Source organism: Oncorhynchus tshawytscha, linkage group LG17 (genome assembly GCF_018296145.1).
Source record: "Oncorhynchus tshawytscha isolate Ot180627B linkage group LG17, Otsh_v2.0, whole genome shotgun sequence".
Taxonomy (NCBI): domain Eukaryota; kingdom Metazoa; phylum Chordata; class Actinopteri; order Salmoniformes; family Salmonidae; genus Oncorhynchus; species Oncorhynchus tshawytscha.
In genome coordinates, this window is record NC_056445.1 from 20,661,963 (window position 1) to 20,676,870 (window position 14,908).

At 49.3% G+C, this 14,908-nt stretch overlaps 1 protein-coding gene across 2 annotated transcripts in view; it reads right to left on the minus strand.

Annotated features, from left to right (window-relative positions):
* golgb1 (golgin B1) overlaps positions 1–14,908 on the minus strand; it is a 42,059-nt gene that overhangs the window by 23,771 nt on the left and 3,380 nt on the right. For both annotated transcript variants that reach the window (XM_024377296.2, XM_024377295.2), the window contains exons 3-14: positions 14,300–14,479; positions 13,860–13,973; positions 13,518–13,685; positions 13,295–13,417; positions 13,078–13,191; positions 11,993–12,566; positions 11,826–11,902; positions 7,846–7,915; positions 1,963–7,168; positions 1,421–1,844; positions 1,091–1,324; positions 59–886 (exon numbers count right to left, since the gene is read on the minus strand). In XM_024377296.2, the coding sequence (XP_024233064.2) occupies positions 59–886; positions 1,091–1,324; positions 1,421–1,844; positions 1,963–7,168; positions 7,846–7,915; positions 11,826–11,902; positions 11,993–12,566; positions 13,078–13,191; positions 13,295–13,417; positions 13,518–13,685; positions 13,860–13,973; positions 14,300–14,479 (8,112 nt within the window). The remainder of the gene's footprint in view (positions 1–58; positions 887–1,090; positions 1,325–1,420; positions 1,845–1,962; positions 7,169–7,845; positions 7,916–11,825; positions 11,903–11,992; positions 12,567–13,077; positions 13,192–13,294; positions 13,418–13,517; positions 13,686–13,859; positions 13,974–14,299; positions 14,480–14,908) is intronic.

A 14,908-nucleotide genomic window follows, 5' to 3' on the forward strand; every position in this document is an offset into this window, starting at 1 on the left:
TGACATAATGCTTTTATGGAATACTTTGTGTTAAATGGAAATAACTGTGGTTGATTACCAGTCTCTCCCTGTCGTTCTGCAGGGCTGACAGAGCGTTCTTCAGTCCCCACACCTCCGAAGTGGATCCTCCATGGCCTGTGGTGGGTGTCTGCTGGCCCCCTGCCCTGCTCATCTCCTCCAGTCTGAGGCTGAGCTCCTGGGCCTGGCTGAGTGCCTGGTCCCTGCTGCCCTGCAGTGACGCCATGGCCTGGCCAAACGCCTGGTTCTGGGCCCGGAGCTGGCTGGCCACCTCCCTCTCCTCCAGCAGTCTCTGCTCCATGCTCAGCAGGTCTTGGGCCAGCTCAGCCACCCTCTCGGCCGCTGTCTCCGATTCCGTGCGTGTCACCCCTCCCTCCCAACGCAGTTCTTTCAGCTCCTTCTGCCGAGCCTCCTGCACCTCTCTTTCCTTGGCAAGGCTCTCCTCCAGGCTCTCCACCTGGGCCCTGGCAGCCTGCAGCTGCTCCCTCAGCTTCTCTACCTCTGCCCCGGGAGCATCTCTCACCTGCCTGTTTCCACTATCACCAGCCTGGCTGAGTGTCTCCCTCTCCACCGCCTGAACAAAAGCCTCCCCTCCCTCCAGGCTCTTGATCTTAGCCTCTAGCTCAGCTCTCTCCTTCTCCAGGGTAGCGATGCGCTCCAGCTGGCCGGACAAGAGCTGCTTGTGCTGGGACTCCTTCATGGTGAGGACCTGGGTAAGGTCGTCACTGTAGCCGTGAAGCTGGGCAGATAGCTTTGCCTTCTCTGCGTGGAGGTCGTCCCTCTGGACCAATAGGGAGCGCAGCTCCTCCTTCAGACTGTTATTCTCCGCAGCAGCCTCCTGGATCAGAGCGTCCTTTTCCATCATCACCTGGGACAACAGACCCATTACGTAGAGGGATGGGTTATACAACTGGGACACGAGGAAGACATTCTACAGTACTATCACTACATACAGTTTCAGCATGTCGATGACCTGCGTGTACATAAACATTTACTACCGGTTTACAGAATCTCTTCTTGACCTGTCATTTATGCCTCTGTACACATGAGTGTTACCATTGTTTTTTTTTACCTGCAGATGTTTCTCCTCCAGCTGTTTGTACATGCTAAGTACTCTGTCTCTGTCGTCCTGTAAAGAGCCTATGGCCTTGGTGAAGGCGTCCAGCCTGGCTTTGCTGTGGCTGCTCTCCTCTTCTGCCTTCCGCAGCCGGTCCTCCAGACCCCGCACCTCCTCTCTCCTCTCCTCCAGCTCCTTCTCAGCCTCCTGGGCCCTGGCGTCAGCCTCCCTCCTGGCCTCCTCTGCAGCCTGGGTGGAGCAAGCATGTAAACAGTCAAGAAGATGCAGGGGAATTTAAACATTTTCATTGTTATAAAACAGAGATGAAATAAAAGTGATGCGTACCTGTGTCACGGCCTGCTCCTTCTCCCCCAGCAGCTCTACCTCTCTCCTCTCCTTCTCACTCAGCTCTGTCTGCAGACTCTCTGTCAGGGTCTTGGAGGAGCGCAGGTCTGTCTCCAGTTGTTCCACGCTCAGGCCCAGCCTCCTCCCCTCTGCTTCCCTCTCCTTCAGCTGGGACCCGACCTCATTGGTCTCTCCCTGCAGCTTCCCAACTGCCTCTTCCAGGGCCTGGGTTCTGTGGCGGAGCCCCTCCGCCTCGCTCTCTAGGGAGGCCAGCTGGACGCGAGCGTCAGCCAGGGAGGTCTCAGTCTGGGCTAGGGACTTCTGAAGCTCTCCCCTCTCCTGCTCCAGGGCAGCTTGGTTCTCACGGAGCCTCTTCTCTTCCTGCTCCCATTTCAGCTGCCACTGCTCGTCTGCTTTCTGCAGTCTGGACAAAGAATAAGAAATAAACACATGACATAACACAGCATAGTGTATCACAAACCTGGCAGGACATTGGGGCAATTTAATTAATTGACTTTTTCAGGAACAGTAGCCATTTTTACCTGTCCACTGTAAGCTGTAGCTCTTCTCTCCGTGCGGTCTCTTTATGCAGCTGTTCAGCCAGATCTCTGGAGCGGGTCTCTCCCTCCCGCACCTCTGCCTCCTTCCCCTGGAGGGTGCTGTTGAAGCGACTCTCCCACTGCCGGGTCTCATCCAGCACGCGGTCCCTGTCGTCCTGCAGGGAGGACATACAGCGCGAGAAGGCAGCCAGTCGGGCCAGAGACTCATCGAGGCGGGCCTGCATCTGCTGGGCCTGTCTCTCAGCGGTGTCAGCCAGCTCTTTTGCCTCCCGGGTGGCATCCTCCTCTCTCTCCCTCTCCCGGTAAGACTCCTCCAACCTCAGCTCAATCTGCTTCAACTCAGCTCCCAGCCTGAACCTCACAGAGTCCAGGTTCTGCTCTGCTTCTGCTTTCAACTCAGCCTCTCTCTGTAGAGCGGTCTGCTCACAGGCTCTCCTCTCAGCTTGGGCCTGGCTGGCCTCTGTCTGGGCCTCAACCAGCTGGGCTTTGCAGCTAGATAGCTCAGCCTCAGTCTTCTTCAAAGCGTCTGTGACTTTGGTCCTCTCCAGATAGGCTTGCCCAAGCTCTTTGTGGACCTCGTTGCTGCCCAGTTGCAAAGCCTTGCCCTCCCTGGCCATCTCGCTGATCCTTTCCTGGTACTGGATGCAGTCCTTCTGCATCTGGCGCACCTCCAGCTGCTTCTCTCTCAGCAGCTCCTCCAGCTGCTTTGCCCGGCTCTGGCTGCCCTCTTTCACCCTCTGGGCGGACTTCAGCTGCTGCTCCAGCTCCCTCTGTTTCCCTGACTCGGCCTCTGCCTCAGCCCTCTCTCTCTGGGCCTGCCTCTTGTCCTCCTCCAGCCTGGCTGCCCGGTCCCTCTCGCTCTCGGCCAGGGCTTCCAGTTCAGCCCGCTCCCTCTCCAGTCTCTCCACCTCCCGCTGCAGCTCCGCAAGGCGCTCCCGGCTGTCTGCCGCGTCCTGCTGGTAGCCGGCGATGCTGCCATTCAGCTGGGCCAGCTGGTTCATCAGACGCTCCTCTAGGTCGTCCTTTTCTACCAACAGGCTGCTGTGGAGCTCCTGGAGTTGGGCTTCCCTTTTAGAGCTCTCCTCCATCAGGCTCTGTTCCTTAACTTTACTCTCCTGAAGGAGCTGCTCCAGAGAGGCTAGTCCAGCCTTGAGTTCAGCCTCACTCTCTTGCCACGGTTCCCTCTCTGAATGTAGGACTGCCTCCATTTCCCTCCGTTTTCCCTCAATTACGGTCTGTTCACTTTCAGACATGTCCGTCTTCACTGGCTCTTCTCTCTGGGTCTGTTCCTTTTCTTTACTCTCCTGAAGGCGCTGTTCCAAAGAGGACAGCTCGGCAGTGAGTTCAGCCTCGTGCTGTTGCCTCAGTTCCCTCTCTGACTGTAGGGCTTCCTCCATTTTGCTCAATTTCTCATCAATTAGGGCCTGTGTATTTTCAGTTATTTCGGTCTTCACCATCTCCTCAACAGAGGGCGTTTCAGGTGCAGCTACCTCAGACTCTATGGCCTGACTATGTGGCTCTATGTCCTGAGGCTGGCTCTTAACTGGCTCTTGGGTAGTTTTAGTCATGACTGTACTAGACTGCTGGGCAACAATATTCTCCTCCACTACATCAGAGCTGGGGGTTTTATCTGGGGCTAATCTGTCCCCTTTCTCTAGCTCTTGGGCTAGTTGCTCCCTTAACTCAACACCCTGCTGTTCTAAGGAGTCCCTCTGTGCCGTAGTGGCATTCAAATCAGCTTTCAGAGCCTCAAACTCTTCTTTGAGTCTTTCAAGTTCTCCTTTGAGTGCCTTGTCCTCTCTTCTTATTCCTTTCTTTTCATCCATCTCTCGGAGTCTCTCATTCTCCTCCTCTAAATCCATGATTTTCTGCTGCTTGGTCTTGGCAAACTTCCTCATCTTGTCTTTAACAGTGTCCACCTCTTTCTGGGCCTCTTCTTTCTGCCGTTCAGCCTCCTCTCTGGCTGCCTCGTGGGTCCTGGCTCTAGCAACAAGCTCCTTCCTCTCCTGCCTAGCAGCTTCCAGCACACGTCTCACACGCTCTGCCTCATCACTCACGTTCTCATAGGACTTTAGCAGAGTCTCATACTCATCTTTCATCCCATGCACCTTCTCCTCACATTCTCTGCATGCCCGGGCAGCCTCCTCCTTGGCAGACTCGGCCTCTCTTTTACAGAAGTCTTTCTCTGTCAGCATACCCTCCATGGCCAGCTTGAGGCTCTCGCAGGATCCCCCAAGGCTCTGGTTCTCCACCAAGGTCCGATCGACCTCCTCTATAAGCCTCTCTCTTTCTGCTCTCAGCTTCTCCAGCTCGACTTCTCTAGCATCCATCCTCTGCTGCAGTTCAGTGATGACTTTCTCAGTGGAGGCCAACTCTTCTTTCTGGCTTTTGTTCTCTTTGAGGGCCTCTTTGCGGGAGATAAGGGCAGCTTTGAGCTTCTGCTGAAGCTGCAGGATCTTGGCCTCGCTGCCCTTCTCTTCCTCCTGCTTCTGGGGGACCTCGGCCTCCAGTCTCTGGCTCTTTTCCTTCTCTGCTCTCAGGCCTTCCTGCAGGGAGGCGATCGACTGGTCCTTCTCATACACTGTCTCTTGCATAGACTGGAGGAGGGAGCTTTGCTCACCCAGCTGCTGGCTAAGCTCCATGATCTCATCGTTCTTGTTGCTGAGGAACTGCTTGAAGTCCTCCACCTCTGTCTGCAGGACGGCAATGGTGGACTCAGCGGAGTCTGATGCGGCTCCCTTGGCCTCCAACTCTGCTTTCACAGCTTCTGCATAGGTCTGAGCCTGGAGACACTTCTCCCTCAGAGCCTCCAACTCCTCATAGACATGTTCAATCTGGCTCTCCTTCTCTCTCAGGGCCTGCAGCTCTTTGCCCAGCACTAGAAGCTCACTTTCCCTGAGTGACAGGCTAGCCTGGCTCTCCTGCAGTTGGCTCTTCAACTCTGTACAAGATGCCTTCTCAGCCTGGACCTCTTCTTTCAGAGCTTGTAATGAGGCCTCAATGTCAGCTGAAAGTAGCTGAGAGGGTTCCTCGGAACTGGTAATGGGTTTATCACCTTGTTGTTGTGCTTCATTCTCAGGAGCTGAAAATTCCACCCAGTCTTCCTGGACCCAATCTCCTGCAGCTGGCTTCACAATCTTCTCCACTGCAGCGTTGGTCTCCAGCTCGGCATGTACTTCCTTCTCTGTGCTCACCTCTTTCTGTGCCTGCAGTTCCTCGGGCTCGGTCAGTCTAGTCAACAGCCCATCTCGTTCACCAACCTGCTCCTCCAAACGCTCCAACAGCCCATTGTACTCTTCCTTTTGTTGTTTAAGCTGTTCACGGTGGTGCCTGTCCTTTTCTTTGGCCATGCGGATGGTTTCTTTGCGAGAGTCCTGGGCCTCCTGGAGTTTCTTTTGCAGTGTTTCGCAATCTGACTCCGGTGAGGCCACCTGGGACTGCAACCCAGTGATTTCAGATGAGGTGTCAGCCTCTGGAGTCTGCTGAGCTCCCTCACTCAGCCTTCTGGTCATTTCAAGTGTCTCTTCCAGAACCTGATCCTGCTGGCTGATTTTCTGTTCCAAAACCTCCATGACCTCTTCTTTGGACCTCAAGTCTTGTCTGAACTCTTCGAGAGTAGTCTCAATTGCCATATCCTCTTGTTTTCTGTCTTTTTCTAAAGCTGGTACACTTGCAGGGGCTTCCTCTGATGCTTTCCCTACTTGTCCTTTCCTTTGATCTGCCTCTTTCTCAAACGCCACAACTTTTTTCATCAGCTCTTTGCGCTGCACCAGGGCTGCCTGTAACCTCTTTTTAATGGTGGCCACTTGGGTTGTCAGATCCTCTTTGTCCTTTCGCAAACTAGTGAGCTCATCACCATCCTCTACATGACTCTCCCCTGTCGCTTTCTCATTTTCTCCAGCTTTCTCAAGCTCAATTATCTGCTTCTTCAGTTTCTTGACCTCAGTGCTCATCAGGAACATCTCCTCACCGGTCTGGAGCAGTTTGGCAGACAAGCCGTTGCTCAGCTCCATCATCTCCTGCTCTTTCTGGGTAATACGCAGTTGCAGCTCGTTAATCTCAGTGTCCCTCTCAGACAGTACAGCTTTGGCCATGTCCCTAGCCTGAGAGATCTCCAGCAGGCTGGCCTCCATGTCTTGGAGCTTCTGCTCCAGCTCAGAGGAAGTGATCTCCCCTTCTTCCAGCTGGGTGCTCAGCATCCTGGCCTGGCCCTCCTGCTCAGAGAGAGAGCGCTGAGCCTCGTCCAGGTCTGCCTGCAGGGCCTGGATCTTCTGCTCTTTGGAGCTGCCTTCTGTCTGCAGGCTGTCCAGCTGCTCCTCCAGGAGATGCATCTCCATGCTCTGCCTCTCCAACTCAGAGCCACTGTGCTGGGCCACCGTGTCCATCTCTGACCTGGCTGACTGGAGCTCTTCCTCATATCTCTGGGCCTGGGACTCTGCCTCATCCTTGGCAGCTGCCAGGGACCGAATCTCTTCCTCAAGGCCTTGGGTTCTCTCCTGTGACTCTGAGGCAGCCTCTCTCAATCTCTGGAGCTCAGCCATGAGCTCACTGTACCTGTTCTGCATCTCATCTGCCAGGGCCTGGGCAAACACCTGTCCAGGGGCAGAGTCAGAGAGGGTCGCCCCCTGCTGTCTGAGGTGCACCTGCACAGTCTCACGGATGATGACTGATGAGGACTCCACCTGGACTGTGGATGTTTCCTGCTCAGAGCTGTTCTCTTCCCAGGATTGCATCTGGAGCTGGCCAAAGCCCTGCAGTATGGGAGGCGACTGCTGACCTTCATCTTGGTTCACAGCCTCTAGGAGGGTCCAGCTGCTGTGGGCCACCTCGGAGTCACTGCTCGTGACCATCTCATCAGAGGAGGCCCCCTTAGATTCTCCGGGAGAGTCAGACTGGGATTCAATGAGCTCTGGACTGCTCTCGTTATCAGCAGAGACTGACAGGCTTGACCTATCCTCTGCCACCAGGGTGGTGTCCTCCTCTCGCGTGTCTTCTAGGAGGTCTGGCAGCACTGTAGGACTGTCGCAGGGGGCCATGGCAGTGTCCTCACGCTGGTCTAGAATCTGATCAGAGATTACCTTGAATGCATCATTTGAGCCCCGCTCTTCAGCCAGCACAAGACTCTCTCGCAGGGCAGCGAACTCATGGTCTTTCTCCAATAGCTGCTGCTCCAGAGCCAGTATTTGGGCTGGGGAAATCAATAAAGATGAAAATTAATAGCCAGCCTAATAATCACACAATGCACAATTAAAACAGATATTTTTCATGTACCCCGTGCAAGAACTAAAATTCGATCCTACCACTGGCACCTCCCAGTAGTTCATGACTAGACCTATACATTATGGATTCATTCAGATTTTTGCTTCTAAAAGTTAACAATTGAGATGATTATTGACATACGGTCAACATACTGTCAATACTGTTAACATGTCTACTAAACCACCAGTCTTTCAGGTTTAGTCACAGACAGTGAAATGGGTAATCCTGTAACCGCATCTGCGTCACTATGCCAAACTCTGTTGTCAGCGAGGCCTGTGACAGCACAGTGTCCAATCCTATGCAAACACATCAATAGAGGGTGTGTGTGCTGCTGGCAGGATGTATGACTGGTCCTGGTGGTTGGCATTCAGATGTATGACTGGTCCTGGTGGTTGGCTGTCAGATGTATGACTGGTCCTGGTGGTTGGCTTTCAGATGTATGACTGGTCCTGGTGGTTGGCTTTCAGATGTATGACTGGTCCTGGTGGTTGGCTTTCAGATGTATGACTGGTCCTGGTGGTTGGCTTTCAGATGTATGACTGGTCCTGGTGGTTGGCTTTCAGATTCAGAGAATAAAAACACACATCTTAAAATAGGTCTCCTCACCCTTTTCAGCATCAGTCACGTCTTCCACAGCCGGGTCAGTCACACACTGGACCAATGACTCACGAGTAGCCTAGGAGAGAAAAACAAACGCCTGAGTTATTTCTGAACACACAGAGGTTGTAAACCTTATGACTTAATAATAGATAAATCCCATTGAAGTGGGACTACATTCAAAATGAAGTGAGTTAACAGTTTCACACAGCTGTAATGTAGTTACACAATAGTTACACTGTAGTTATGATGAGCCTGGGTGTGAAGGTCAGCCCAGGGCTGCAGTCATAACAGAGGATCAGTGGAGAGGCGATTAGCATTGCCTTGACCCAAATGACAGGAGGACATTCTGCCTCAGCATTATTAAACCCAACCGCTGTCTCTGTCCCTCAGGGTGTCCCCTCTGCGATAGATCGTGGCCGACTGACCTGCCCCAGTAGTCAGGGCAGAGACCAGAGAGACTTCCTCACATTAATTAACATGTGTGACACTCAATGTGCTGACTGGGAAGTCCTCACAGCACAGTGAAATAACAGCACACCAATAGATAATTTTGTATCAGACTGTACACACATACAGCACAAATGTTTATTGAGGGGTTTGTCGTTTTCTATTGTGACTACGCACTGTCAGCAATTCTGTTTGGAAAGGGGATTGTCTAACAATTAGATTGAACATACAGTGCCTTCAGAAAAGTATTCACACCCCTTGATTTATTCCACATTTTGTTGTGATACAGCCCGAATTAAACATTTATTCAAATGGAAATGTTGTGTCACAGGATGACACACAATACCCCATAATGTCAAAGTGGAATGATGTTTTTAGATATTTGTCTAATTATTAAAAAATTAAGAGCTGAAAAGTCTTGAGTCAATAAGTATTCAACCCCTTTGTTATGGCAAGCCTAAATAAGTTCAGGAGTAAAAATGTGCTTAACAAGTCACATAATAAGTTATCATGGACTCACTCTGTGTGCAACAATAGTGGTTAACATGATCTTTGAATGATTACCTCATCGCTGTATCCCACACATACAATTACTCCTCAGCCAAGCATTGAATTTCAAACACAGATTAAATTACAAAGACCAGAGAACTTTCCAATGCCTTGCAAAGAAGGGAACCTATTGGTAGAACATTGTAAAAGCAGATATTGAATATCCCTTTGAGCATGGTGAAGTTATTAATTACACTTTGGATGGTGAATCAATACACCCAGTCACTACAAAGATTTAGGCATCCTTCCTAACTTAGTTGCCGCAGAGGAAGGAAACCGCTCAGGGATTTCACCATGAGGCCAATGGTGACTTTAAAACAGTTAAAGTTTAATGGCTGTGATAGGAGAAAACTGAGGATGGATCAACAACATTGTAGTTACTCCACAATACTAACCTTTATAACAGAGTGAAAAGAAGGAAGCCTGTACAGAATACAAATATTCCAAAACATATCTGTTTGCAATAAGGCATTAAAGTAAAACTGCAAATATTGTGGTAAAGTAATGAACTTTTTGTCCTGAATACAAATGGTTGCGTTTGGGGCAAATCGAACACAACACATCACTGAGTACCTCTCTTCATATTTTCAAACATGGTGGTGACTGCATCATCTTATGTGTATGCTTGTCATGAGCAAGGACTAGGGAGTTTTTTAGGATAAAAATGGAAGAGAGCTAAGCACTGGTAAAATCCAAGAAGAAAACCTGGTTCAGTCCTCTTTCCAACAGAGACAGATTCACCTTTCAGCAGGACAATAACCTAAAATACAATGCCAATTATAAACTGGGTAGGTCGAGCCCTGAATGCTGATTGGATGACAGCCGTGGTATATCAGACCTTATACCATGGGTATGACAAAACATTTATTTTTACTGCTCTAATTACACTGGTAACCAGGTTTTAATAGCAATAAGGCACCTCGGGGGTTGGTGATATATGGCCAATATACCATGGCTAAGGGCAGTGTCTAGGCACTCCGCGTTGTGTCGTGCTTAAGAACAGCCCTTAGTCGTGGTATATTGGCCAAATACCACACCTCCGCTTGCCTTATTTTTTTATTTTTATATGTTTATTATTTTACAATAAAAAAATCAAATAAAAAAGACAGCAATACTATCAATGACATTCATTGTACTGTTGAATGGGATGGCCAATTTAGAGGACAAACAAAACTTAACTCACACATACACAAAATAAAACAACATCCTATTAGGTGGTACATGTATAAGAAGACAGCATATAGTCATTACAAGCAGTGTAGTTAAGCCAAAAATAAATATTGAGTGGAGTACAGCACAGTAGCAGCAGATCGTCAACCCAGTTATGACCGCTTGCCTTATTGCTTAAATATACACTGAGTGTACAAAACATTAAGAACCTGCTCTTTCCATGACATAGACTGACCAGGTGATTCCAGGTGAAAGATCCCTTATTGATGTCTCTTGTTAAATCCACTTCAATCAGTGTAGAGGACAAGGAGGAAACAGGTTCAAGAAGGATTTTTAAGCCTTGAGGCAATTGAGACATGGATTGTGTATGTGTACCATTCAGAGGGTGAATGGGCAAGACTAAATATTTAAGTGCCTTTGAACAGGATATGGTAGTAGGTGTCAGGCGCAGCGGTTTGTGTCAAAAACTGCAACGCTGCTGGGTTTTTCACACTCAACAGTTTAACATGTGCGCTAAGAATGGTCCATCACCAAAAGGACATCCCGCCAACTTAACTTCTTATGGATAGGGGGCATTTTCACGTTTGGATGAAAAGCGTGCCCAGAGTAAACTGCCTCCTACTCAGTCCCAGATGCTAATATATGCATATTATTAGTAGTATTGGATAGAAAACACTCTGAAGATTCTAAAACTATTTGAATGATGTCTGTGAGTATAACAGAACTCATATGGCAGGCAAAAACCTGAGAGAAAAATCCAAACCAGGAAGTGGGAAATCTGAGGTTTGTAGGTTTTCAACTCAGCCCCTATTGAATATACAGTGGGATATGGGCCATCTTGTACTTCCTAAGGCTTCCACTAGATGTCAACAGTCTTTAGAACATTGTTTCAGGCATCAACTGTGAAGGGGGACTGAGAGGGGAATGAGTCAGAGGTCTGCCAGCAGCCTCGGTCTCGTGACGTGCGGTCATGAGAAAATTACCTCTTGTTCCATTGCTTTTCTATAGACAAATGAATTCTCTGGTTGGGACATTATTAAACATTTATGATAAAACATCCTAAAGATTTATTCTATACATCGTTTGATTTGTTTCTACGACCAGTAATATAACTTTTTGGAATTTTCATCCGACATTTCCGCTGGACTTGCCCGCGCCTCGTGAGTTTCGATTTGTTTACTAAACACCCTAACAAAAGGAGGAATTTGGACATAAATTATGGACTTTATGGAACAAATGCCAAATGTAAACTGAGGTTTTTGGATATAAATATGAACTTGATCGAACAAAACATACGTGTATTGTGTAACATGTTGTTGTCCCGGGAGTGGCATCTAATGAAGAATATCAAAGGATACAGATTAATTTTATCAATATTTCTGCTTTTTGTGACTCCTCTCTTTGCTTGGAAAATCGCTGTATGCTTTCTGTGACTAGTTGCTGACCTAACAAAATGATATGTTCTGCTTTCGCCGAAAAGCTTTTTTGAAATCGGACACTGTGGTTGGATTAACGGGAATTTTATCTTTAAAATGGTGCCTAATACTTGCATGTTTGAGAAAATTTAATTATGAGATTTCTGTTAGACAAAATAGACAAAGAACATTAGAGAATCTAGCAATGGGTACAACAGACTGAAAAGTCTGGTAATTTGGGGTTCACAGATAATAAACCATATAAGCCATTTCTCCCAAAGTACATTTTCATGTTTATTTTCTTGTTATTACAGGATTCAAAACAAGCTTACAACATGTGTTACCTTCATTCATTTAGTAGTCGTAACAATCTCCTAAATTAATTTAGTGCGTCTGACTGCTCACCATTCCAATTTGCTGCTCCAGCTGTTGTATCCTAGCAACTGCCTCTTCGCCTTCTGCGGTGCGCTTATCCAGTTGTTCTGAAAGAAAAACAAAATTATTAAATATGCTGCAAGCAAGCCGCTTGTTAGGGTATCATGAATGCTTGGTAGTGTATTCGGTTCCCTTACCTTGCAATGTCTCCATGGTGTGGGTGACCTGGGCGCAGCGTTCCTCGCTCTCCCTCTGCTCCACCCTCAGCCTCTCCAGCTGGGCCTCCAGTGTACCCAGGCACAGGGCCGGGTCGGTGGGAACAGGGATGTCCTCCTCGGCCCCCTCTCCAGCCAGAGAGCGCAGGCCTGTCAACAACTCAGCCAGGGCCTCTCCTGCCCTTTGCCCCTCTCCATACTCCTCTCTTAAGGCAGCAAGCTCCTTCTCCAACCTGGCTACTTCTCTGTTGGTCACTTCCTCCCGCTCTCTAGTGGCCCACTCCAGTTTCACTGTCAGGTCCTCCATCTGGGTTGATCTGTTGCTCTCTGAAGCCTCCAGACTGGCTAGCTGGGCTGCTCTGTCCCGCTCGGAGGCCTCCAGGTTGGCTAGCTGGGCTGCTCTGTCCCGCTCGGAGGCCTCCAGGTTGGCTCGGAGGGCCACCAGCTCTGCCTGGGCCTGGCTGGACCACCCAGTCCACTGATGTCTCTCCTCCTCCCTCTGCCTGCCAGCCTCAGCCAGCTCCTGCTCCATCTGGCGGAACTGAGACGTGAGGATCTACAGAGAGAAGGAGGCAGAGAGAGAGAGAGCGAGATAGAGAGGAAGCGAGAGAGAGGCAGCGAGAGAGAGAGGAAGAGAGAGAAAGAGGCAGAGAGGGAAAGAGAGGCAGAGAGGGAACGAGGCAGAAAGAGAGAGACAGAGAGAGAGAAAGAGAGAGAGAATGAAGACAGATGAAGGTGGGGACGGTAAAGTCTACAATGAGAACTGCTCGGCTGTGCCAGTAAAGCAGTGATTTTGCATTTAGATGAGAAATGCATCTACTCCTCAGCCCTTATGTAACATGCAATTTGTCAATCAACAAATGTACTTACTCAGTGTCACTCTGCTGTCACCCTAGTACCTTGGTGAATAATGTAATACAGTACTCTGTGTCAGTCTCTTCAGATGGGCTCATTTTGCACAAAGGGTCAGTCAGGTTGCATTGTTATTCTATTGTGGGGCCTTCATTGAGGAAACACCATTCCCTCTATGGCTCTACACTGACCAGGACAGTAGAGCGTGTCTGTACCTGTTTCTGCTGGTCGGCATTGTTCAGCTCCCCCTGCAGCATCTCCAGCACCTGGCAGCGTGACCGCATGGCTTCCTCCTGCTCCTCACAACGCCGCTGGGCTGCACGTAGAGCCTAGCAACACACACACTAAAGGCTTGGGTACAGGCTAAAAACAGTATATAGGACCTGGCCTGTGTGAGGGGGTGTAGAGTGAGTCAGAGAATGAAGTTTGTACCTGCTGCAGCTCAGCGTCATTCTGGCTCTGCACTGTGACCCTCAGCAGCTCATCCTCATGCTTCTGGATCTGCTCCTGGAAACGCACGTCCTTTTCACAGACAACTGCCTGAAGCACACGAACCTAAACGCATGACACATCTCTGCAGTGAGCTGACGGGCCCCTTTTAAACAATCTGGAACCTTTTCATCGAAAATGGTTTGAGTGACAACGAAACTGGCACCTGCTCCGTGTGTATGGCTTCCTTTTCACACAGGGCCTGTTGGGACATCTGGAGACGCTCCTCGAGGTTCTTCGCCAAGGTCGAGACCTCACTGAGCTGCTTCCTCAGCTCCTGGAGTTCCTCCTCCACAGCAGGAGCTGAGCTGGTGAAGGAGCTGTCTGGAGAGCTCTTCGGGAAATAGACAAGGATTTCAAAATGTTATTGATGACAAAATAGTCTGGTGTAGACCAAACTGGCTGTAAAGAATCTACAACATTTTAACTCTATACATTACAGCTAAAATACACATCAGAACTATGCTTATTGAACATGGAGTTATTTGAACTCGGCTAAAGGACTTACTGCTGCTCCCTCCTGCCCTTTGAGGTCAGCAATTTGTTTGTTCAGAGCAGCCATCTTGGTTTTGGCCTGCAGCTTCAGTTTAGTGAAGCGTGCCTCCGCTGTCTCCCTTTCACTCTGTAAACACACCAACAAAGACAGCATCGAAACTTGTGGTCCAGCAACAACAGCATAATCTCAGTAGATTTCTGACGACAATCTTTATTTGACAAGAAGTGCATCAAATATGAATATTTCATGATCCCAACCCACACAGGACAGAAAGAAAATCTAAGCTATGCATTGAGGGCACATCCATATAAAACCACTGCATTCATGTCTCACACACACACACACACACACACACACACACGCATACAAAGTCATAGCAATACACATAGGCAGGCACACACACTCAATACAACACATGCAGGCCAACACACCCACCTGTACCCAGGCCTCACCTTGAGCTGCTTTTCAAAGGTGGCCAGCTGGCTGTCCTTATCTCTGACCACCTCCTTGAGATGCACTGTCAGCTGCTCCAGATGGGCCAGCCTTTCCAGGGGCTCCTCCTCCACCCCAGGCCCAGACTCCTCAGGGGCTCCGGGGGCATCTTCAGGGGGGAGTTGGGGGACCAACATATCCTGCAAAAGGGCCACAGAGGAGAAGAGTGGATACAAATATGGGGACTTGGAGAACATTAAGGCCTGCAACGGTGATCCGTTAGAGCAGGGTTTATTAAACTGGGTCCTGGGGTCCCCCTCCCTCTGGGTGCACATTTAGGTTTTTAACCTAGCACAACACAGCTGATTCAAATAATCAAAGCTTGATGATTTAATTTTTATAAATGTATCTGTTATTTTACAAGGTAAGTTGACTGAGAACACGTTCTCATTTACAGCAACAACCTGGGGAATAGTTACAGTGGAAAGGTGGGGGATGAATGAGCCAATTGTAAACTGGTGATGATGGTGATTGGTTATTTGAATCAGCTGTGTAGTGCTAGAGCAAAAACCAAAACGTGCACCCAGGGGGACCCCATGTGTTAGAGTGCTGATAAGTTTTGCCTTTTA